Source organism: Simochromis diagramma, unplaced genomic scaffold, assembly GCF_900408965.1.
Source record: "Simochromis diagramma unplaced genomic scaffold, fSimDia1.1 OVJJ01000361.1, whole genome shotgun sequence".
Lineage (NCBI taxonomy): Eukaryota > Metazoa > Chordata > Actinopteri > Cichliformes > Cichlidae > Simochromis > Simochromis diagramma.
This window is the reverse complement of record NW_024386860.1, coordinates 1,853,447-1,875,549: the sequence shown is the minus strand read 5'-3', so window position 1 is coordinate 1,875,549 and position 22,103 is coordinate 1,853,447. Positions and strand designations below refer to the sequence as shown.

The window sequence follows — 22,103 nt, the reverse complement described above, 5'->3', positions numbered from 1 at the left end:
TCAGTTTTTAAAGCGAGCAACTTTCAGTTCTGATGACAGCTGCTCACAGTGGGTCCTTACTATATTCCTTATTGTGATCAGATAAAGCGACACTGTGGCTGCGTTAGTCCTTAAAAACTGAAATAATACGTAGGTGAAAGATTCAAAACATTTACTCGTGCAAGTATGAGGGGTATACTGAAATAAACAAGGCTTTATCTTGAACAAAAAATAAATACACGCTGGAATGTTTTATTTTGTAAAATATTACCTTACGGAATTACTGTAAATGACAATGTTTCGTCTCCGCTCTGTGCTGAATGCATGTCAGAAGTATGTTTGTCCCCTGACTGAGCAATAACATGGTTTATTGCACATGGTCATTTTATTGATTTATAAATCGTATCCCTCCTAGTTTTATGATCACCACCTTGGTAATATCATTAACAGCAGCAGGTTTGTATTGTCATACACACTCTCGATCAGGAGGATAGACAGGGTGAAGCTCGAGGCAGCTGTATTACCATGGCAATGGCCTACATTCCTAACCAGGACCTGTCACTGGGACCATTAGCAGGCAGGTCTGTGTACAAGTCCGTGTTTTACGTTTAATATATAAATATAGGTTTGTCAATATCGTTAAAATAGACTGAAATAAGCCATTCAAAGATAGCTTGTAAGCTGCTGAAAGTTACATTAGTTAAGGTACTTGATGATACAACTAACATAGACCCCATACATCTTATTTATAAAGTATGTTTTAATTATTTATTTGGGGATCGCATTATTGTAAGCAAGAGTTTGGTTTTTAAATAATTCTCGTTCAGATTTCAAGTGAAACTTACGGATGATTGTGATTTTAAAAATATGAACACAACAAATAACAAAATCACATGATGAGGCAAAAGGCATCGCAATCGATGTGCTCTATGGACTTCTTTTGTCCGATCAGGACAATGAGTAGATTTCAGAGATAATCGAGCGGCGTGTGGCTAAAAACATGGAGCAAAGTGTTGGGTCGCTTCAGGAGCAGGCTCTAAAGAGGAAGGAGAGGCTAAAGGCTCTAAGAGAGAAACAGCTTCATGTAAGTTTCTTTTATGGCGTTGGCGGTATGTTGCAAAGTGTAGCACAGGCCACAGAAACCCCGTCATTTTGACACTGAGCTAAAAGCTAGCAGACTTAGCTTTTAGCTAATATTAGCATACTCGTGTGTAAAATCAGCCTTATTTTTAGCCTGTAGCTTTGTTAGTGAGCTGGCAAAGTTTCGATAAATTCGTTTAAATGTAAACAGTTTTAGTAATTAATTGTTATTTTACTGGTATGTTTTGCATTTATTCTAATCTCATGTGATTGTTCTTGCACCGTGACATTCTCGTTGTGTTTTAGTTCGGTTTCATGTTAGGTCGCTGCTAGCGTCGACAGTTGAATTAAAACCGCTTCTCAAAGTCAGTTACAGTGATACTACATCAGATGCTGTACATTAACTACAGTCAGTTAGACTATAGATCATTTACGACCCAGTTTACAATACTGTGCAAGAGTCTTGGGCCATCATTTCTCCTTTTTGCTTCCACGGTGGAAGCTGTGTTATGGTTTGGCGCTGCATATCAGCCAGTGGTGTTAGGGATCTTGTCAAAGTTGATGGGGTTATGAAAAAGGAAAAGTAGCATTTTGTTCCCCAATGCAAAATCATATGGAAAGTGTCTCATTGGGAACAGGTTTGCTTTTCAGCACGACAGAGATCTCAAAAAGCTGCCAGTGCATTAAAAATATCACTGGATGGAAAAACACACAATGAAGCACTGTCAGTCAGACCAGATCTCAACATGAGGAGTGTGGGATCGTCTCGACAGAAACCAGAAAAAATGGCAGAGCTTTAAATGTCCTTCAAAAAGCCTGGAGAACTATTTCTGAAGACTACTTAAAGAAATGACAAGAATGCTTTCCGAAGAGAGCTCAGGCTGTGTTGAATAAAAGGGGTCATACCAAATATTGACTTTCAAGACTGTTAGAATTGTGCAAACTGTGCTTTCTTATTTTCCTATTAACATATCAAGAAATGAGGGTGGCTCAAAACTTGGGTGGGTGGGTATTCACTTCTGAAAAACGTTGCCCACAGCTCATTCATTCTAATCTTTCTTAACAATACGTAAAATAAAATAAATTAAGCATAAATGGATAAATATTCTTCATCACAAACTTCAACCTCAAACACTCATGTAAATAAAGAAATTGAAATGAGTATCACAGTATCACCAAAAGTTAATTCTGTTCATCTGGACGTAGCGTTTTCAGTGGGAGAAACGTTTCATCACTCATCCAAGTGACTTCTTCAGCCTCAGCTGACTGCAGGTTTTCCCAATCTTATAAACAGTACATTTGCATAATGACTGAAACTAGCACCACTGAAGGAACAATGGGCTGGGAGGTCAGATACCACAGTATCGAGCCAAAGTTCAGGTTTTATTTGTCATATAAAGGTAACAATGCCACATTACTACCGGCAATGAAATTCTTAGGCTCAGAGCTCCCTCAGAATAGTGCATAGAAATGTGAACTTGCAGATAAGTAGCATTTGGATAAAAATAAAATAAACTATATAAATAAAGAAAATATATTTACTAAAAATACTGTAGCAGCTTTAGTGCGGAATTAATGGTATATACATGTAGAGTGTATCAGTGAATCAGGTGAGTATTAGTGTATGTTTGTGTTGATCACCCTGAGGAAGAAGAAAACAGTGATGATTGCCACTATAGTCTACATTTATCAAGTCACTATACTGTAGATGTATAAATAAATAGTTTTCAGATATTGTTTGTTTCTCATTTACTAATACTGATGCAGTGTAAATGGAACAAAAATAAACTTGCTAGTTAAAAAAATGCATCATTTATGGTGAAAGTTGGAGAAACCTTGGTTAAAAAAATACGGTAGGGTAAATTCGGACTCCCTGTTATTTGGAGGATTTTGAGTAAAGTATGCAGGTACCTCAGTTTTATTAAATATGCCGAGAATAAATCAAAGCAGTCAGTTGTGTAGTAAATTTAAGCAGTGTGTTAGATGTGTTTGAGAATGAGTTCTTCATCGTGTACAATCAGAACTGATGCTGCATTTGCTTCAGCACACCTCGGCTCTTGTACTACAGGACTCAGACGGGGATGTTGCACCAGATTTTTTGTCACTCCTCCACAGGGCTGCAGTCTGTGTTGAACAATTTAAAGGTTACACAATCATTGTCCGCCACTATGGCAGAGTTTCAATTCTAGTTATCAATTCATTTAGCAACAGGAAGGCCCATTCAATGCGAAAGCTACTGTTTTGGAAGCTGGATCACAACTTTCACTAAGCAAACGTTATCGAGTTTTGCTAGCAAGGGCCGATAAATGATCATTGACATTCCTGCAGTGTGTCGTTGTTTTCCGTTTGTGCTGCGCTTCAAGAATGAGCCAGTACCCTGAATTGTTCTAGCAGGTGGTCAGGAAGTCTCTTCAGGAAAATGTAAGCTGGGAGTGGTTTGATATCCTTTGTTACAAGATGTGACATGGGCTCAATATTGTGCTTTTGGAATTTCTGCAAGCCTGTTTCATTCTTCACTTACACTGTTGTTTACAAATGAAAGGTTTAGTGTGTGACACCATCTCAGATGCATCATGACTAGAAACAAAGCTTTAAATGATCAGGATGAGTAATCAGAGTTGGATTAGTGGGGCTGATTTTAAATTACACATAGGTGTAAATGTAAGTGCGAATGTTTGTCTTTCTCTATGTGTTAGCCCTGCGACAGACTGGCGACCTGTCCAGGGTGCACCCTGCCTCTTGCCATATTGTAGTTGGGATAGGCTCCAGCAACCAACCCCCCTCCCACGCAACCCTGATAAGGATAAGCATAAGAGAATGGATGGAGTTCTCAGGGTTTATGAACTACTTCTCCTGAATAGCTCAGTGTCAAGAAATAATGCAGCTTAAAATGTAAATTCATTATTTGACTCTCAAATGACGAGTGACAACAAGCAGATATTAGTTTGTTTTTCTATGCAAACAGCACCATGTTTTTCTATGGTGCTGGAGCTAAAATGACCACATACATACCTTCACTTTCACCAGCCACTGCCAACACATTTCGTTTATGTAAATAATATAAAAGAAAAAATGATCTTCATTTTCTTATCATATGTTACAAAATGATTCTTCAGGGCAGATTACAATAATTTTTTAGTGTTTTTTTTTTTTTTCTAGTTTGTACTCTAAGAATAATGAACAATTAATGCCGGTAATGTTAATAACTTTGATGTCCTTACAGGGGCGAGAGCAGGACGATGGGGAGCCAGAGAGCAAAAAAGCCACATTAGAAGAGGCCACTCAAGATAAACACAGGTTGGTTCGCTGCACCTCTCACAGAAAACAAATGCCTGTTATCTTTTAAATATTCGTCATAAAAGCTTGTCACTGCGTCTCCACTCATTGCTGTTACTCGCCCCTTTAGCTGAGGCTTTTTAAGCTGTGCAAACGGAACTGAAACTGACTCACAAGTACATCATCAGAGCATTTATCTGCCCTTTATCTAGACACCAATGCATGTCTCGGTGTAAGTTGTGAAATGCAGTATTTACACTTGGCTGGATCCCAGCCTTGTGCTAGTAGCTGCTCAAATAACCTTCAGCTTACTCAACTTATGTGCGTTCATTTGTAGGAAGGAGCAGCCATCTTTCCTGTCCTACAGGACCTTTTTTCCATTGTTTATATTTAATGACTGCACTGACGGCACCAAGGGAGTGCCTCTGTTTTTCCTCCAGTCCAACAGGGCAGATCTCTTTCATGCGAATGAGAAACTCGCTGTAGGGTTAAGAGCCCAACTTAGACATTTGTCTGCAACGAAGGCTAATTATTGCTCAATGCAGTCTGGAGGCTTTTTTTCTTTTTCTTTTTTTTGTATGTTTCAATTTGAGACTCATCTTTAGCAGGGTGCCAGTGTAATGTATCTTGGGATTGGTATTAAAATTTCATGGGGCATCAAATGACTAAACGAATGTATGAGGGAGCAAAACAATCAAAATGTTTGTCCCAAGGTTATTCCAATTTTAATTTGTGAGAGCTTCACCAGTTTCAAATGTCAAAATGAATTCATTAAGATTGCAAAGAACCTTTTAGCTTCCTGTGTGATATCATGCATTCCTCCAAGCCTGTTCCACAAAAGGCACCAACCAAACCAAGCAGCTTTTCCTGTTAGATCTTGTTAGGTGTCAGGGTGTTTCCCTGTCTTTTCTTTTTTTAAAGATAGGTAAGTAGATTTAGAGTTCTTGGAAATGGCAAACAAGTTTTAAGAAATCTGAACTTGGAAATATTGTTGTTACATGTTAGTTTTTTGTTTTAATTTCACGTTTAAATTAAAGGATTTCTGGTAGCCTGGAATTATTTTTACTGGGGTTTGATGAAGCAGATTGCTTTATCAGTGCAAACATTTGAACACACTGCTGCACCTCCTCCTTAAAAACGGTTCACTCTAAACATTTTGAGAAAGCCAGACTTCGACCAGAGCTCTGAATTTATCACAGGTTCTCTTTGATGCTACGGTGTGCTTGAAGTGGAAATGTGTAAACACCGTCAAAAGGTTTGGAAGTGTAAAACTAAGAGACAGTCAGGAACAAAAAGCTTTTGAAGGGCGAAAATTTACATGATCTCTTTGTCCTGTTTTTTTGTTCTGATAAAGGGGGTGTGGGGTTGGAGGGAGGCGGGGGGAGGATTCCTGATAGATTAGTGGGTTATAATTCCCTCGAGTCGTAGCACAGTTTGTCTGTGACAAACCCTCTTAAAAAAATAGCACAAAATCCCTGTGATAGACAGGTGACCTGTCGAGGTGTATCCCACCTCTCACCCAGTGACGGCTAGGATAGGCTCCAGCACCCCCACGACGTGGTCCTCAGATGATGACGCTGATGTTTCCTTTCTTCCCACTTACCTTGATGTTGCTCCCTACAGGAATTATTTTTTGTATTTTTGGAACTTTGCGTGCCACTTTAGCTCCATTCTTAGACAGTAGAGATTAGAATGACTTTGTGCTTGACGTTGTGACACTTATCCACCCTTTCCTCTGGCCACGTATATACGTTAATTATTTAAACACAGTATAATGCATAATTTAGTTGAGGATTGTGCTAAATGTGTTCATGTTTCTTACATGTAGCAACATGTTTTGGGCTACGTTTGTGCCTGTTTAATAGCTTGTTAATTGTAGAAAGCTGTCAGAAGATGAGGGGTGACAGAAGAGCTCCAACCCAAGCTTCAGGATGCCTGAGGAAGACATGTTGTGCTATCATTTTGAAAGCATTTCTATTTATTTCAGTTTTACGTGATGAAGGCTGATAAATGACTGCTTCTACTAACCTTTGAAGTGTATTGTGGCTGCTAGGAAAACCTGCTCTGCTTGCTTTTAAAGCAGTTTATCAATATACCTCTGCATATCACATAAATTTTACTGCAGTAACGATGTTTTAAATAAAGATGACATGTTAAGCTCATTACCAGGTCCATATTTTTCGTTGTAGATGCTCCTACAATAGCTTTGCATGATTAACTATTTCAAATAGTCGTTTTTTTACCATATACTAGACTTTTGTGCACTCTTTGAGCTGACTTTCTTCTCATTGGGTGCCTTTTGCAAAGATGCAACGATTTAAACAGCAGGCTGTGCTCCTTTCAGATAAGTGCAACAGAATGTCTTATTTCTATTTGTTGTGTTTGCAGTTTTAATGCTAAAAAAAGTCCCTTTTAATAATCAGCTGGACAAACCAGCACAGTGCCCCCTTAAAACAGCCCCTTCAAGGTCTGATATGCTGGAGGTAGAGAAAGAGAGATGTGTGAATTAAAAGTGGACCTCCGGCGTCCAACCACAGAACATGACTAGCATTTTTGCCCACACCCATACAAGGCATTGGTCTGTCTTTTGGCAGCAGCAGGAGTCTGATGAATGCATCAAGAGTGTATGCTCTCAAGCTTCATCACAAATCCATGTTAAGCTCAGAGCAGCTGATAACTCTCTTGGTCGGTGCTTGGGCAGACGGTAGTTTACCTCTGCCTCTGGACCCTCGGTTTAATCTGCAGAGATGTCAGCTAAGCTTGCCAACAATTCCTCCATGTGGAGTTGTGATGAAAGACGGTATAATTCAACATCAAGGGAAGAATTCCTCAGCTGTTTGCTGTGCTCCTGCCCGGCGGCAGGTGGAACATGTTAATCAGAAGTGTTCACGGGAATAAAGAGGGACATTATACCCAACCTTCTTTAGACATTAGATGTGCAGCTGTGTAGGGATTGCAGATGGTCTTTTATGCTCTTTAGTCTCCGGTGGAGTATATTTGCCTACACTGCCACCTCCTGGAGGTCTAGAGTGTGGGTTAATGGTATGAAAAAAGCATTTTAAGAGCATTCAGACTTCTAATAGTAGTATCACATTAAGTGGAATTTTTTTTCCACAGAGAACTGAAATTGAGGAATTACGCTCCAGAGGATGAAGAGCTAAAGGAAAGACAGGTGCCTAAAGCCAAACCAGCATCAGGTAAGAAATCTTCAATTAAAGGCGACCTTTAAAAAAACATTTAAAAAACCCTTTTTGGTGTCAATGCTGCGTTACTGATTGTAGTTTTGACTCCTGTTGGCTATATAATGATAAGTATTTATTGTTTGCAGTGGAAGATAAAGTCAAAGATCAGTTAGAGGCAGCTAATCCAGAGCCCATCATTGAGGAAGTGGTGGGTACCCCTGTGTAAACGTGAGTTTTCTTCACTGAAGCATTTTTATCTGCCATGTTGAGTTTTTTCTTTTTCTTTCTTCAGGATTTAGCCAACCTTGCCCCAAGAAAACCAGACTGGTAAGACCTGTTTTCAAAATAGCTTTCCAAGCTGTATGGTGCATGATGAACTCTTGGTGTATTTTAAGATATTTCATTAATGATTTTTTTAAAAATTGTAATTCTGGATTTAGGGATCTAAAGCGCGATGTGGCAAAGAAGCTGGAGAAGTTGGAGAGGAGAACACAGAGAGCCATCGCTGAGCTCATCCGTCAGTATTTCCTGTTATGTTTCTGCCTTTTATCACTACATTTTCGTGAAGCCACAGAGATGACGGTGCCTGAGCTGGGCATAATTTATTAGGCTAATTGCTCTGTGGTTGACAGACTCTGTGGAGGCTTGAAGCTGTCTGATAACATCAGAGGTTATCATAACTGATGAGTGATTCTAAAAATAGGCAAAATGAGAGAATACATCACAGGTTTAAGTCGAGTAGGAGATTTCCCATATTTTTATTGCGCGTAACTGATTACTGAAGACCTTTATTTAAAAGCATTTAAAGTACAGGAAGCCTGGTTTTGTTTTAATATGTATTAGGGACAGGTTTATATTGTATGTTATTTCATCAAAAATATCAGATACATCTTTAAAAGTTAGTTTTAAAAAAATCATTATCCTCCTGTGATCTACAAGGCTGAATAAGATCATACCTGGAAGATGGAAAACATTGTCTTAAGCTTATGATCAGAGGATGCGTTCAATGAATGAGTCAGATTGAGTGTTTGTGTGTATGTCTTTCCAGGTGATCGTCTGCGAGGCCATGAAGAGGAGTTGGCCGGAGCCGTTGGAGCCATCGGAGCAGAGGCGGGAGATTCAGACTGAATCCAAGATGTGACAGAAAACAAGGAGACTAAACAGAGATGCCCAAGATTTACTGCAGCAGTCACATCTGGGTTGTGCATACAGAGGTGGATGATTTAATTGTGCAGGGAGTAAAGCAGTGTTTCCTGTCAGGTCTTCAGGCGAGTCATAACTTCTGTCCTTGTAGTACATTCTGTATATGTGTTTTTTTTGGAGATGCATTATTAATGTAACGGCCAATATTTTGTAAAATTAAAATATTGTTTTTTAAATTGCTGTCCATTTCATTTGTAATTTTTGCTGCCTTAAAAAAAACTGAGGAAAACAGACAAATGTAAATATAAACAAAAACAAAATGCAGTGATTTGCAAATCATAATCTTTTATGTTCTATGTTTCCATAGAACATAAAAGTTTAAACTGGATAATAGCATCTAAATGACATTGATATGTTTCTTGCATCTTATTTATATCAGTTCATTTCAATTGTATTTGATATTTTTACTTTTTTTTTCTCCACCCCTGGTGAGCCTGAATCGGATAAGTGTAAGGAAATGGATTGATGGGCAAAAAGAAACTACACTACAGAGGCTCTGTGCCTCACATTGCACCTATTGCTTGGTCCTCCGTAAATGGTGTTCCATCGACATTTGACCAGAGATGTAAGAGCCACAACAGAAAATCCAAATGGAGATGGCATGTCAAATGCTACTGAGCATCAAATAAGAGAAAGAACACTTAAACACACATTTATTCAGAAAATGTTCTGAAAAGCATCATTTAGTGACACCTAAGCACTCATGGTAGTTACTGCAACACTAATGTCTTGCTACATTTGACTCAAAAGTTAGTTTTGAATCAGTGGGTGATAACATGACAAACAGTTATGAACAATAAGCTGTATTTTTGGTATGACATTCACTACTGCACGGACCTGAACTGAAATGCTCCTATCCTTTCACAATAAAGTGCATCTTTGATTTCAATAGGCCCAAACTGTCCTCGAGAAGGAGGATATTGCACAGCTGATTATTTTACCAGTCTAATACAAGGCCACCTGCTCCCTCCAACAGCTTCCCTCTTTACACAAAACTCTTATCAAAGATCTAAAAAGAAATTCAGTCACTGCTCATCTGAAACTCACACAAAAAAACTACACAAACATGTGACATAAATGTCATCGATATGAATAATAGCCCATAATAGACTCTCCTACACACTACAACCTTCAAAAATGTACCACATTGGCGACGAAGCCTACAAACTACAGACATTTATAGCAGAATGACTAATACTGCAAAAAGTGAAGTGCTGATATTGTGGCTCTGGAAGCTTATCAAACCTGTATGAGCAGGTTTGTAGCTCTAAACACTGATGATCACAGGAAACGACAGATCCTGGATTTTTGCATTTAAGAAACTGAGCTAGAGTGATCAGAGGAAGCATCAAAGTTCTGACAGTGGGACGAGTTAGATGATGTTTTGGCACTCGGAGTGGAAGAATAAATACGCCTGCATGCAGATTTTAATAATAATAAAGGGAACAGAAGCAGAAAATGGCAAAGCGGAGAATAAAATCCTCAATACTTAACCTTGATTGCAGGCTGGCATTTGGTGCCAAGTAGACGCCTGCAGATTTAGCCCTTGAGCACGATTGCTCGTAATCTTGTTGATAGTGTGGAGTTTTCATTTGCTGGTACTGACTGATTCATTCATTGCTAGTGGTTCAAGGCTGTCAGTCACACTGTCCTCCACCCGATTCAATCTTCCTGGCAGCAGGACCCAGTTCCACCTTGCACACCCTCTGAGCAAACTTCAGCGAGCACAAGGTCTCTCCCACATTACTCTCCAGAGCAGAAACCTTTAGTAAAACAATTTGAACAAAAATGATGCTCCTTATAAGAATTTATATTTACTGTAAATGATCACAGGCTTATAAATCAGGTATTAAGTAGGACTGGAGCAGTAATCTTACCTGCACAACCATGACAGTCTTGCTGCCCTTTCCCAGGGAGTCTTGCAATAAATAAGTAAGACGGGAGTTCCTGAAGGGGATGTGGGTCTGCCGAGCCCTAAGTGCCTGAATTACATCTCCCAGTGCCAGCAAAGAGCGGTTAATATTCTGGGCCTCTTTCAGCCTCTCTCCCTCTGCACCGGACTTCCACACCCTCTCCGAGCCAGCCAGGTCCACCAGGTTCAACTTGCCTGGGGAGCGAAAAAGTAATGTCAGCAATAAAGTCAGTCATTCCAACAAAGACTCATACCAGATGTTTGTCTTATACACTTAACCCCTGCTTCTCATCCCAACCTTTACACACTGATACCCGTGTGAAGAGACAGTTTTAAAGGGTAAATTCACAGCCTGCCCTCACCTAAATTTAAAGTAGGTATTAGACTGTAAACCATGATAATAAGTGATATTAAGTGGCTTGGACGAGTCAAAACTCCATTTTCTGTCAGAGTAAAGATGTTTAATTACACATTTAATTCCTGAGATATCTAAATGTAAGATAAAGGAAGTGAAATTTCACTAACACATCTACAACATAAATATTTTTCTACATGACAAATGTGTAAAATTACAGAAAGACTTCTGGTAGCTCACTGCCGCAACTGTCCCTCAATCATAAAACATAAAATAGCATAAATGGCTGTGGGGGTGGACTTGAAAAAACTTGAAAAACAATACAGGCAAAAGTCCAAAAATGTATTCGCTCCTTTATATTTTCCAAAGCCGTCCAGCGGGCTGGATTGGAGTTTTTGATGTGCTGATTCTGACCCCCGCACCTTATGTTTGACACCCTTGTGTAAACGTTCCATCTTAAAGCAGAAATGCATTAATAGCTGACCTGTGGTTTTGGAACCAGTGGCGAGGTCAGTGCCCTGAACAGTGATACAAAGCAGGGCATGGGAGCGGGAGCTGTGCTGGTTCATCTGAGTGCCAAAGGTAATCCTGTTCCTTCGGGCTGTTGCTAGAATCTGGATTAGCAATCAATCAATTAGCATAAGTGTAATCATTTTTCTAATGCTGAATCATAATTCAAAAAATTGCATCTGTGTGGGTATTTGAAAACAAATAAAAAGAAGAGAAGCAAACATTTTTTTACCTTTTTGATGTGCTGAAAGCTCTTTACTTCGATGACCCTGAGGCCCGGCACGTGCAGCTGTCCTGTTCCATCCGGGTTGATCTTTATGTCCAGTTTCTCTCCATCTTTACTCAGCAGGTCTCTAAAATACAAAATACAAGTAGCCACATCTACAAGTGGTAGTTATTATTTAGGTAAGGCTCTATCGAAAGAAAAAAAGGAGGAAAGCTGTACCTTAGCACCTCATTGTAGATCTCCACAGAGCTGACTGTGACACTGTAAGACCACATGTCCTTCCTCTCCTCAATCTCACTGAAGAGATGTTTCAGTGCTCGCTGGTTGATACCTGGGTTTTCCACAGTACCCTGGAAATAAAAAGGGTAATTAGCTTGTATATTAAACCTTTAAATGTCTATTATGAGTAGCACGTACAGTAATCAGTGTTTTACCTCCATAGTGTAGGTTTTTCCAGAGCCCGTCTGTCCGTAAGCAAATATGCAGACGTGGTATCCATCGATGCAGGACGTCACAAGAGGTTCAATCTCCTGGAAGACCTGAGGAAACCAAAATAAAGGTTAGCGGTCTTCCCGCTGTACAATAATACTTCCTTCACACGTGTCATCGTTATTACCTCTTCCTGTGTGGACTGTGGGTGGAAGATTTTGTCCATTTCAAAGATGCGAGCCTTTCCTTTGCTCAGCACCGAGAGCGAGGACTCGTTGTTGGGGTCCGTCGTCACGACCACCGAGTGGTCCTCTCCGTGCTGGTCCTCCTTTAGCACTGGCTTCACGCGACACAGCACGCGAATGTTGCCTGCAAACAGGGAGCTCGCTCAGTGATGCTGATTTTACTTGGTGCGGCCAGTTTGAACCTTTCAGTGTTATACCTTTAAGCTCCACCAGCTGCTCGTGATACTTCCTGCGCAGTGCGACTTCTTTCCTGTATTTCTCCAGGAGATCTTTGTTGGCTTCAGACATCTCACTAATAGCAGCTGAAATCTGCAACATCAAAAGACAAAAAAACAAACAAACCCAAAAACCCTCCATCATGAAACTTTTTGATTTGGTCAGATAGGCAAATTTATTAAACATAGTTCTCAAGGCACCACATACCTGTTTTTTTGCTTCGCTGATAGCTGCTCCATAAAACTCTGAGAAATTTCGAACCTGGCTCCTCAGGCTGGCGTAGTCTGTCTTCATAGAGCGTAAAGTTGGAGGAAGTGATGTCAGACGCTTCTGCAAGCCTGACAAAAGGCAAAAAAAAAATCCAGTTTGTTCAAATCCAGTTGCTTTTTCATTTCAATTCCTCTTGGAGAAACCAAGAGTTCTTTTCCTGGAGGTTCAGTTACTCACTGAAGAATTGGTCCTGCAGGTTCTGAAAGTGTTCTGCTGAGCAGTTTGCAGCAGCCTTCACAGCCTCCTCCTTCCTCTCCTCCAAGTGGCCGATCTCTTTCAGCAGCTCCTCTTTCAGTTTACTGATTTCTCGTTCATACGCCGCAATCTGTAAGAGGTTCAGCAGAGCAGCTTGTCAGTCTGTGAGCTCGACTGCTGCAGTATGTGCAGATTCTGCTCTGCAATCAGTTCATCTGTCAATGAAACTGTGAATTTCCAGCAGCAACACAGAAACATCCTCCTTCTGACTTTGATTATCTATCCTGTGATGATGTGTTAACTAAACAGGGTGTTTTTTGATTTATACCTCTTTTTTGGAACTTCTTCCACCCAACAGCTAACAAAGGTAATTCATTTCTTTATTTGCTGCTGCCTGTGACAAAAGCTCAAACATTGGTGGAGCACATTGTCCCTACTTGTGCAAATGGTACTGCCAATGTTCGTCACCTTGTGTTGCAGATTACAGCTGTATTCGTCTGACTTCCTGATCTGTTCCTCCAGCTGTTTGCACCGCTCATTCTGACCGGACAGCCTTTCGGACAACAACTCATTCCTCTGTCTGGCTTTGGTTAGCTGCTTTACTGTGGCTGGAGATTCCACCTCCACGGTCTGTGTGACATACTGGCAGAGAAGATACATCTAGTTAGGGGCATTTTCTCTAAAATCATATGAAAAGATATTGTCAGTATACCCAAATCAAATTATCTACATTATTCATTCTTTATATGTGTGTTTCTACTCAACAATATAAGTTAAGAAATCAGTCACAAAGCATTTCTGTCATTTTCTTCATCATCTTGAAAAGTTTATGGCCATTGTTCAAATCCATTTTAAAAATTCTCCAAAATAAGATTTACCTTAATAACGGGCTCCTTGCCTCGCTCTCTATCCAACTCCAGCTGTAGGTCTCTCACTCTGTCCTCTCTCTTCCTCAGCTCCTCGCCTCTTCTCCACTCGCTTTGTTCACTCCGTCGCTCCATTTGCGACAGCTGCTCAGCACGCTGCTGTAGGGAGAGCTCCAGCTGCTGCACTCTGCCACGGAGGTTTTCATTTTCCTAAAGCAAAGTAGATTACAAGTGTAAGAAGGCCTAAACTGAATGTCTGTGAGCACTCAGCTGTGCTGGTCCCTCTCACCTTGATGAGCATGGTGCTCGACTGGGAGGGGATGGTTGAGAGCTGCTGCAGGAGGCCTTGAGTTACGCTCAGGCTCTGTTTCAGACTCTCATTCTCTGCTGACAGACACAGGACCCGCTTCTCCGAGTCTGTGGCCCCCTGAGGACATGAAACATAAGGCTGAGGACCAACATATTAACAGAAAAAATCCCATCATTTATCAGAAAAATGTCTATTTAGTATATGTATACATTTAGGTCAATGGTTTTTTTTTAAGTAATTTCTAGTTAAAGTTTTGTACAAGGCAAGCAGACCACTGCTTGGCTATTTTTAACTTGGTCGTGTGGCAGCTCAGCTGATGAAGTGGACACTCACAAAGACTTGAGAAATGATTAAGTCAATAGTTTGACCGTGCAGCTCTTACAGTGGCTGTTCTCAGTCTTGACAGCTCCTCCTCACGCTCCTCGATGCAGCTCTTCAGCTCATCAATCTGTGCAAAATTACAAAACCGTGTTTTTTACAGACATTTAAAACTAAAATTTATTTTTATTACATGTAACATAATGTCAAGCTGATGATTTATGTGCACATATTTTTTACTTTTTATATTTTGTGATATATTTTGAGAGACCCTTCCAGAAAGGCAGCATAGAATAGATAACAGAACGACAGCGTAACACCCAAGAGGATATGTTTGTGCTTTAACTGGATTAGCCTTTTTCAGTATATACATGCATTCATAATAAAACAAAATCTAAAAACTCACTGAAACTTAAAGAGCAACTTTGGATTTCAGGTGGCATTTTTTCTTGCTTAAATTGGTCTAGCCTAGGAGCTAACTAGTAAGGAGTGGTCTACCTGCTGTTGAAAGGTTTGTATTCGAGAGTGTCTGTCCCTTTCCTTCTGCTCCAGCTGGGAGTGCAGCAGACGGAGTTCTCCTCTCAGCCTACTCCTCTCACCCTGCAGGCCGTGCAGGGACTGCACCAGCCTGTGAACCCCAGCTTGTGCCCCTTCATCACTACTAGACTCACCTGGTGGACACAAATAACATCCATTATAATCATCAGCTTAAGTGCAAACTAGGTCTTTGTAAACATATTAATGTTATGCCAGTCACAAATAGTCAGAATCAATAACATCTGAGCTTCCACTCACTCGTTTTCTTTTTTAAATGCAGTAATTTTAATTTAATACCACTTCTACAGTGCACCTAAAAGCTTCCAAGTGACTGTAATATTAATGAAAATGAAAAGTGTGCTGAAAGCTCCCTCACCCACCATGTGAAAAATGCAACAACCTATAAAAAAGGAGCCTATTGTCCAACAAGAACCTGAGCTGCATGCCCGACAGCTTTTAATCGCTTTCCTCCTCCTCCTCAATGATTCATCGGGTTCTGTCACGTCTAATTTTCACTGCTGGGCTCTTTGCTAATTTTATCAACGCGTTATGTCAGATTTCATTGCTGTATCAAAAAGAGGTGGTGGTGCAAGATATTGAAAAACAAAAAGGAGACGAGGCCACAGCTGTGAATTAGTGGTGCAGGCGTAAATGTGTTGGCAAGCACTTGAGGCTGCAGAGGTACTAATGTAACGATGTGAATTTTAAGACAGCAGCTTGAAATGGTGCATGAAAATGTATGTTAAACTCTGATAAATGTCATCTGCATGCAGGGCAAACCATTCGGTTTAAATACTGAATGAAAGATCACAGACAAAGATACAAACTGGTTTACCTGCTGCACACCCAAGAGGCACAGAACCAGTCCTGCATGACACTAAACAAACAAACCAGACAGACTTGTAACCCTGGGACGTAGGCCTTGGGTTATTTTTAGTCCAACACGTTTACACGTGCTGCCTAACATGTGCCTGACCTTGTAAGTGCATTTGCAGGAAATAAAACAGCACTAACAGCCCTGTTTTATTCATGACAAAGAGTCACTGAGTCGCTACACAAGTACCACAAAGTCTCACCGCATACTCACGTATCTTTATGCAGAAACTACAGAGCCAGCACTCAAGGCCTTAAACACGCCTACTTATAGAGATGCTTATAATCTGGTTTGGGTTATCATGCATATTGAGGTATTCCTCTGAGGCTATATAAGTGAGCTTGAGATCTACAGAGCTGTTAACAACCTGACCATATGCGCAACACCAAGGGAGAGAATACACTGCTGCGATGTCAAAGAGCCATTTGGTCAAATCTGAAGCACATCAGATACAAACATCTAAAGCTCTGCGGTCAGTTGCAGCTGTACAGTGTCTGTCTGGCTTCTGTGACATCATTACTGCCAAACGTCTTGCATCCTAATAAATCTGATTAACCTGTTTTTCTACAAAAGTGCTGCCTCGCATGTACTTTGTGTTCCCAGTTAGATAAAATCAAACTCTTTTCTAAAGCTGGGTAGGTGGACAACTTAAAAGGCACACACCCACATTAAATGTAGTTGAACTACATAATACCCCATGACAATGAACCAAAACACTTAGTCATCATGCTTTAAATCTCTCGTTCTCAATGCTCTTCACGTTTTTTAAGCAGTAATGGAATATTGTAGAATTTTCTCCACTGTAACAGAGAGAACATGAGCCCTGTCTCATTTAAAATACAGAACCCAGTCCATTCGTTTTCATTCATTGTCCTGATAATTCATCTTCCTCCAACTACCCACTCTGGAATCTCATAAATCTACCTTCAGACATGTGCAATTTTCACCACCTCTTTTCCCACCAGCTGAGTGGATGGGTTTATTGAAACAGCCCCTTGACCTTTTCCTCATTTTTGTCTCACACACTCCATGACAATACACCGCAATCTCACGTTCCCCTTATTTTCCCTTCCCCCATTGCTCCTTCCCTCCCCCTCTATCACATCTCCTCCTTTTCTCCAACCTCATCCCAGCTCTCTCACCCTCGCTCAGTGGACTGGGGCACTGTTGCTGGCTGATGGCCTCTTCCAGACTGCTGATGATGCTGTTCTTATCCCGGAGACGCTGGCGGTAGGAGGCTCGGAGAGCCTTCATCTGGCGGCGGTGCTGGACTCGGTGCCTCTTCAGCTGGACCCGGTACTGGTCAGCCTGCTGCTGCAGTTGCTGGAAATGGGAGTACTGCTCCAGAAAACTCAGCAAGTGGGACATCACTGCCACCAGGGGAGACTCTGCCAACTATGCAGCAAAGAGCGCACACAAACACACGCACATAAACCTTAGTAATGTGCAGAGTGCCCCGGTTTGGGGAAATCGAGCTCGTGTTATTCTGTCCTACATCAGTTGGACACTTGTTACCTTTCCTGTTGTTTCGAGCTGAACCTGGGAAGCTCTTCTCTTCTCAGCATCCTGCTTGAAAGATAGAAAAGCGGCCAGAGGAGTGCAAGCTGGGATGTCAGGGGTGTCTTCCTCATCTTCATCGCTCATTTCATCTGTGTCACTGCTGCTGCCTGGATGACATCGCATCACACAAGCAATAGAGTCAAGGAATGTATGTACTTATTGATCTCTTGTAGACAAAAACAAGTGTTATTCCTAAATACTTTCATTTTATGGTTAAAAATGCCCTGAAAGACTATTTGAGCACCCACTTGATTCACTAAAGCGAGCACAAGCTTTTTTTCCCACTTTGGGGGTGTGGCCATCTCTCCTCCTGCTCCCTGTTTCCATGGAAACAGGTCCTGGCTCCTGAGCACAGCATCATATATAAGAGTCAGTCACACAGTAAAATAGACATGCATACAGCAGCATTGTATACATCCTTTGTTAGTGAGCTTATGGCCTGCATGTTCCCCCCCCATTTATTTATTGCAATCGAGAACCCCCGAGGCTGGACATAATATGGCTAGACGTACATCTGGGGAATCTCCACACGCCCCTTCCAAGGCTTCCTCCTCCTCCTCCTTCTTAAAGACAGTGTAGAAGATGTAGACCAAAAGGGAGTAAAAGGCATACATCTCCACGCTGCCCAAGAGTCTCTATAGATGACAAATGAGCTCATTAATAGCACGCATCTTTACAAAGGTGGAGAAAAGCAGAATTTTATTTTTGTACTCTTATACTAACGAAACATTTAATATCAGTGATTGTTAAAGGTTACATAATAACAAAATCTAGTGCAAATACACAATGACTTCTACAGAGGTGAAACATTGTTTCTATTGTAACAATCACTCTGTTCCATCACAATAAAACGCCTCGACTTCTTTACCTTATCAAATGAATTCTCCTCTTTGGTGTCGACTCTCCGACATTCCAATCGTTCGTATTCCACTTTCAGCTTCCATCTGTATTCCCAGTGATGACTCTTCCCATGCAGCTCTTGTTCTCAGAGCTGCAACAGCATCTCACAGCTGTGTGCAGCTCCTCTGTGCCTCCTTCCCAACCGTCCTCTCCTCTCTCCTCCCCTTTGCTCCATCTACAGGCTGCATCTGCAGCGAGCATGCTCAGTGCAGTTTCCCGATGCGCTGCAGTGGTGAAGTGACAGATACAGGCAGTCATGGAGACAGATTGAGGTTGTAGGTTTGATGCCAGCGGTCGCAGTCAGGGGTGACAGTGACCATAAAAGGTGCTCTTAAAAATCAGAAGCTGCAGCTTCATGCATCTGAAAACATCGGAATGGTTTCAAGGAGTAAAAAAGTGGTTTAACAATGATAGATGGCACAACAGTGAGACGGCTGTCAGGTTTTACATGTTTGTTTATTTAACAAGTTAAATACAAAATGTCAAACTTCTAAATGGTCAAAAAATAGAAAACTAACACTTTAAAAGGCAACAATTACCATAACATTTTGGACTTCCCACAAAAATGGTAAAAAGCATCAGTGTTCATCTTTTCCCTGAAGACTGACATAGGCAGTCCCAGAGAAAGGCACAGATGCTTGCACATATACTGCAAAAAGGAAAAACTGCTGAGGAAGCTGCTCACACCCCTGAAATCTTTAGGAAGCCTCTGCAGCGTCCACTACAAATGACTGTAAAGAATATCAATATCTCACAAGGTCAATGTAAATGACATGGGACACAGTGAAACGAGGGTGGTTTAAACAGGCCAGGTTGTTTCAAGTGCCAAGACAGCTGATACAAACCAAGAAAGTTTTTTTTTTCCTTGTTTAAATTAACTGATAAGAATTAAACAGTTGTGATGAGATAAGGGCTGGGCCAAAACCTTCAGCCACTGCAGATTTTTTTTTCTTAAAACAGACATCGTGCTGAGTTTGCAGAACAAATATCACCCAGACTCTGAGGCAGCTGGAAACCACAACATTAAAACTGTTAGAAGAGCCGGAAGATGGAAGAACACTGCTAAAAAGGAAATTCATACAGGAAGTTCAAATATACAAATGACATCTTTAGAATAGTCAAACACAACATATGTTAAGTAGACTTCTACAAAAAGGGTATCTTCAGTCATGGTCTCTTGGTTTGGCTGTATGTTCCAGAAAATGCAGAGGCAAGCAAAAACAAGCATTACAAAAAGGACTATTGTAATATTCATGCTGTGGTACTATCATGCTGGGAAATTTTCCCATCTTTAATTTCATCCAGAATTATTTCTTTAATGTTTGGAAATTCTTCTAAATTACTGTTTATATTCTTCCCTGTTTAAAACTATGCTGTCCTTTAGTACATGTGCTCTCTGAGATGATGAACCACAAATCCTGATGCTTTTCCCTGAACCCCCCTATATCGCTTATTTATTTTTATAGGAAATAGGAATAGGAAATCCCAGTCACCCTAAAATCCAATTTTTAAATCCTATTAAAAGTTTCAGCTTCCCACACCCTCAGCTGGCACCTTCAGTTTCTTGGGTTTTTTAATAGATACGTTTCAAATTCATAAATCATGTTTAACTTTTTGGTACCGCCCTCAACAACCCCCCACCCCCACCCACAAACTTATTTCTTACATCCTTGATTCCTCTCCTAGTGAGGTGAGGATAAGACATCATCACACACATAGAAACAGTATGGGTCTTACAGAGCAGGTAGACAAAGAGGCAAAAGGTAGAGATATGAGACAAGCCCACAACAAACCCCCTTACCTTCAACACAGGATTTTTTTTAACCAGTTCTTTTAACTTGGGATTAATTTACACAAGTATAATGTTTGTTTTTATCAAAAGGCAGTGTGCATAGATTTCACTTAAATAAAGTAACACAGACTCACTGTCTTTACTACATACATGCTTACTGCCATGTTTCATTTACTCCCCAAAAGCTCATTATGAGCCATAAAAATGCTGCATGATGATGCAGGAAAAAGATAAATGTCAAATCCTTGAGAAGGCTGAACCAGCTATTACTGGAGCTATTATTTATTATATTGACACATTAATAGGCATATTAGATTTCTGCATTTTTCTAGTTTGTCAGTCACATCTGTCACAGTCCTAGATACCAGAGATTTCTATGAACTTAAATAGACAGCTTGGTCAGTCACATCAAACAGAAACTTTCCAAGAGCAAGAGTTGATACCCAACAGCCTATCAACAGTGACCCCTTTAAAAGCCACTTCAACAGTCCTTCTGTAGCAGCTGGAAAAAGCAGAGGAGCAAAAGTTTTTGTTCCAAACCTCTGAGTCAGCAGTAAGGGGAGGCTGAGGGCCATGCTCCCAAAGGCCCCTGAAGCATTACCAGCAAACAAACACACCATCAGGCAGCAGGAGAGGGATGATAGGCCCAGACAGCGAGTCATAATTGTGAGAGTATCTGCTGAGAGCCAGTCAGAGAGTCCGAGCAGCAGGCAAGAACCACAGAGGAGAATCTGTGCTGTGTTATGGTCCTGACTGAGCCAAAGGAAATCAAAGGAGACCAACACTGGAGCCAGCACCTCAGCAGCCCATTCTGCTTCTCTCTGCAGGGAGGTTAGGTACGGGCTGGAGGGATGCAAGAGGGAAATTGCTGCAGAGATCCCAAGCAGAAAGAAGCCTACTGAAGGTGCTCTGTGGACCTGCAGAGAGAGAATGACCAAGTTTGATACTGGCTGGATAGATAGATTCACAAATGTCAAGTGAAAGATTTACGGTTTACTGCTAAAAGTTAGATGCAAAAGAAAAGAAAAAAACTAAAATAAAGGGAAATAGCTGAGGAAAGAAGGCCAAACCCAAGGATATTAAGTTTACTATCATTTATTAAAAAGCAGAAACTACTCATTTACTACAAATAAATGTCCACACACAGATACTACATTGAGTGATACCCACCTTAAATAGTTTGTAAGAGGAGTGGAGTGCAGTGGCTGTCAAAATTATGTTGAAACATGACGTGACCCACTCTGTTAGATAGGACGCCATTGATCCTGGGAGACACGGCTAGAGAACACCAGGAAAATTACAAAGTCTTAATCAGCGTGTTTTTAGTTAGCTATTAAAACTGGAGACGGTGTCAAAATTTCAAAAATTCCACTGACAAACAGAGAAAACAATCAGCACCAAACTTTAGATAGGAACCACAATTGTAGCAGGAACAGCGGCCGTTTGTTTTGACACGTGACAAACAAGGATTTGGCAATGCGCAGGCGCAAAATGGTGCATTCAAGGCCATTCGTAAACCCTGCAACTATTCTAACCAAAACGACCACCAGGTTTGAAATGCTTTACGGATTACTTGATTATTTCTCATCTTTTTTTGAGCCCGTGTTTTATACAGATATCTGAAACAATGCAATTTTGTTTTCAAAAAATCTGAAAGCTCTCATTAATTAGCTGAATATGTTTGGTCGAACTAAAAAATATTAACCTGCATTTTCAAAGTTATATTTTAATATGTACACTCAAACTCTCAATAAACTGACGTCTAACAACTTTAGCAAATAACAAGAAGAAGTAGTTAATGAACATACTTCACGGTTTTTTTTTATACCTTGTGAAGCACTTTGTGATCTTTTATCTAGAAATGTGCT

At 40.7% G+C, this 22,103-nt stretch overlaps 2 protein-coding genes across 2 annotated transcripts; one reads left to right on the top strand and one right to left on the bottom strand.

Moving 5' to 3' along the window:
* Positions 1 to 908: 908 nt before the first annotated feature.
* ccdc12 (coiled-coil domain containing 12) lies at positions 909 to 8,900 on the top strand. Its single transcript, XM_040031167.1, has 7 exons — positions 909 to 1,063; positions 4,283 to 4,356; positions 7,453 to 7,532; positions 7,664 to 7,725; positions 7,810 to 7,844; positions 7,958 to 8,034; positions 8,566 to 8,900. Exons 1-7 carry the CDS (start codon positions 980 to 982, stop codon positions 8,643 to 8,645), a joined length of 492 nt encoding a protein of 163 aa, XP_039887101.1. The 5' UTR covers positions 909 to 979; the 3' UTR covers positions 8,646 to 8,900.
* A 228-nt stretch (positions 8,901 to 9,128) lies between these two features.
* Positions 9,129 to 21,703, bottom strand: si:ch211-257p13.3 (kinesin-like protein KIFC3). The gene is made up of 21 exons (XM_040031077.1): positions 21,406 to 21,703; positions 18,412 to 21,152; positions 18,056 to 18,178; positions 17,792 to 17,888; positions 17,499 to 17,650; positions 17,126 to 17,378; positions 15,071 to 15,243; positions 14,637 to 14,702; positions 14,234 to 14,371; positions 13,957 to 14,154; positions 13,547 to 13,720; positions 13,061 to 13,208; positions 12,821 to 12,951; positions 12,595 to 12,706; positions 12,340 to 12,521; positions 12,158 to 12,262; positions 11,943 to 12,073; positions 11,730 to 11,850; positions 11,472 to 11,601; positions 10,598 to 10,827; positions 9,129 to 10,483 (listed from the first exon to the last, which is right to left on the bottom strand). Exons 3-21 carry the CDS (start codon positions 18,155 to 18,157, stop codon positions 10,358 to 10,360), a joined length of 2,769 nt encoding a protein of 922 aa, XP_039887011.1. The 5' UTR covers positions 18,158 to 18,178; positions 18,412 to 21,152; positions 21,406 to 21,703; the 3' UTR covers positions 9,129 to 10,357.
* Positions 21,704 to 22,103: the final 400 nt, after the last annotated feature.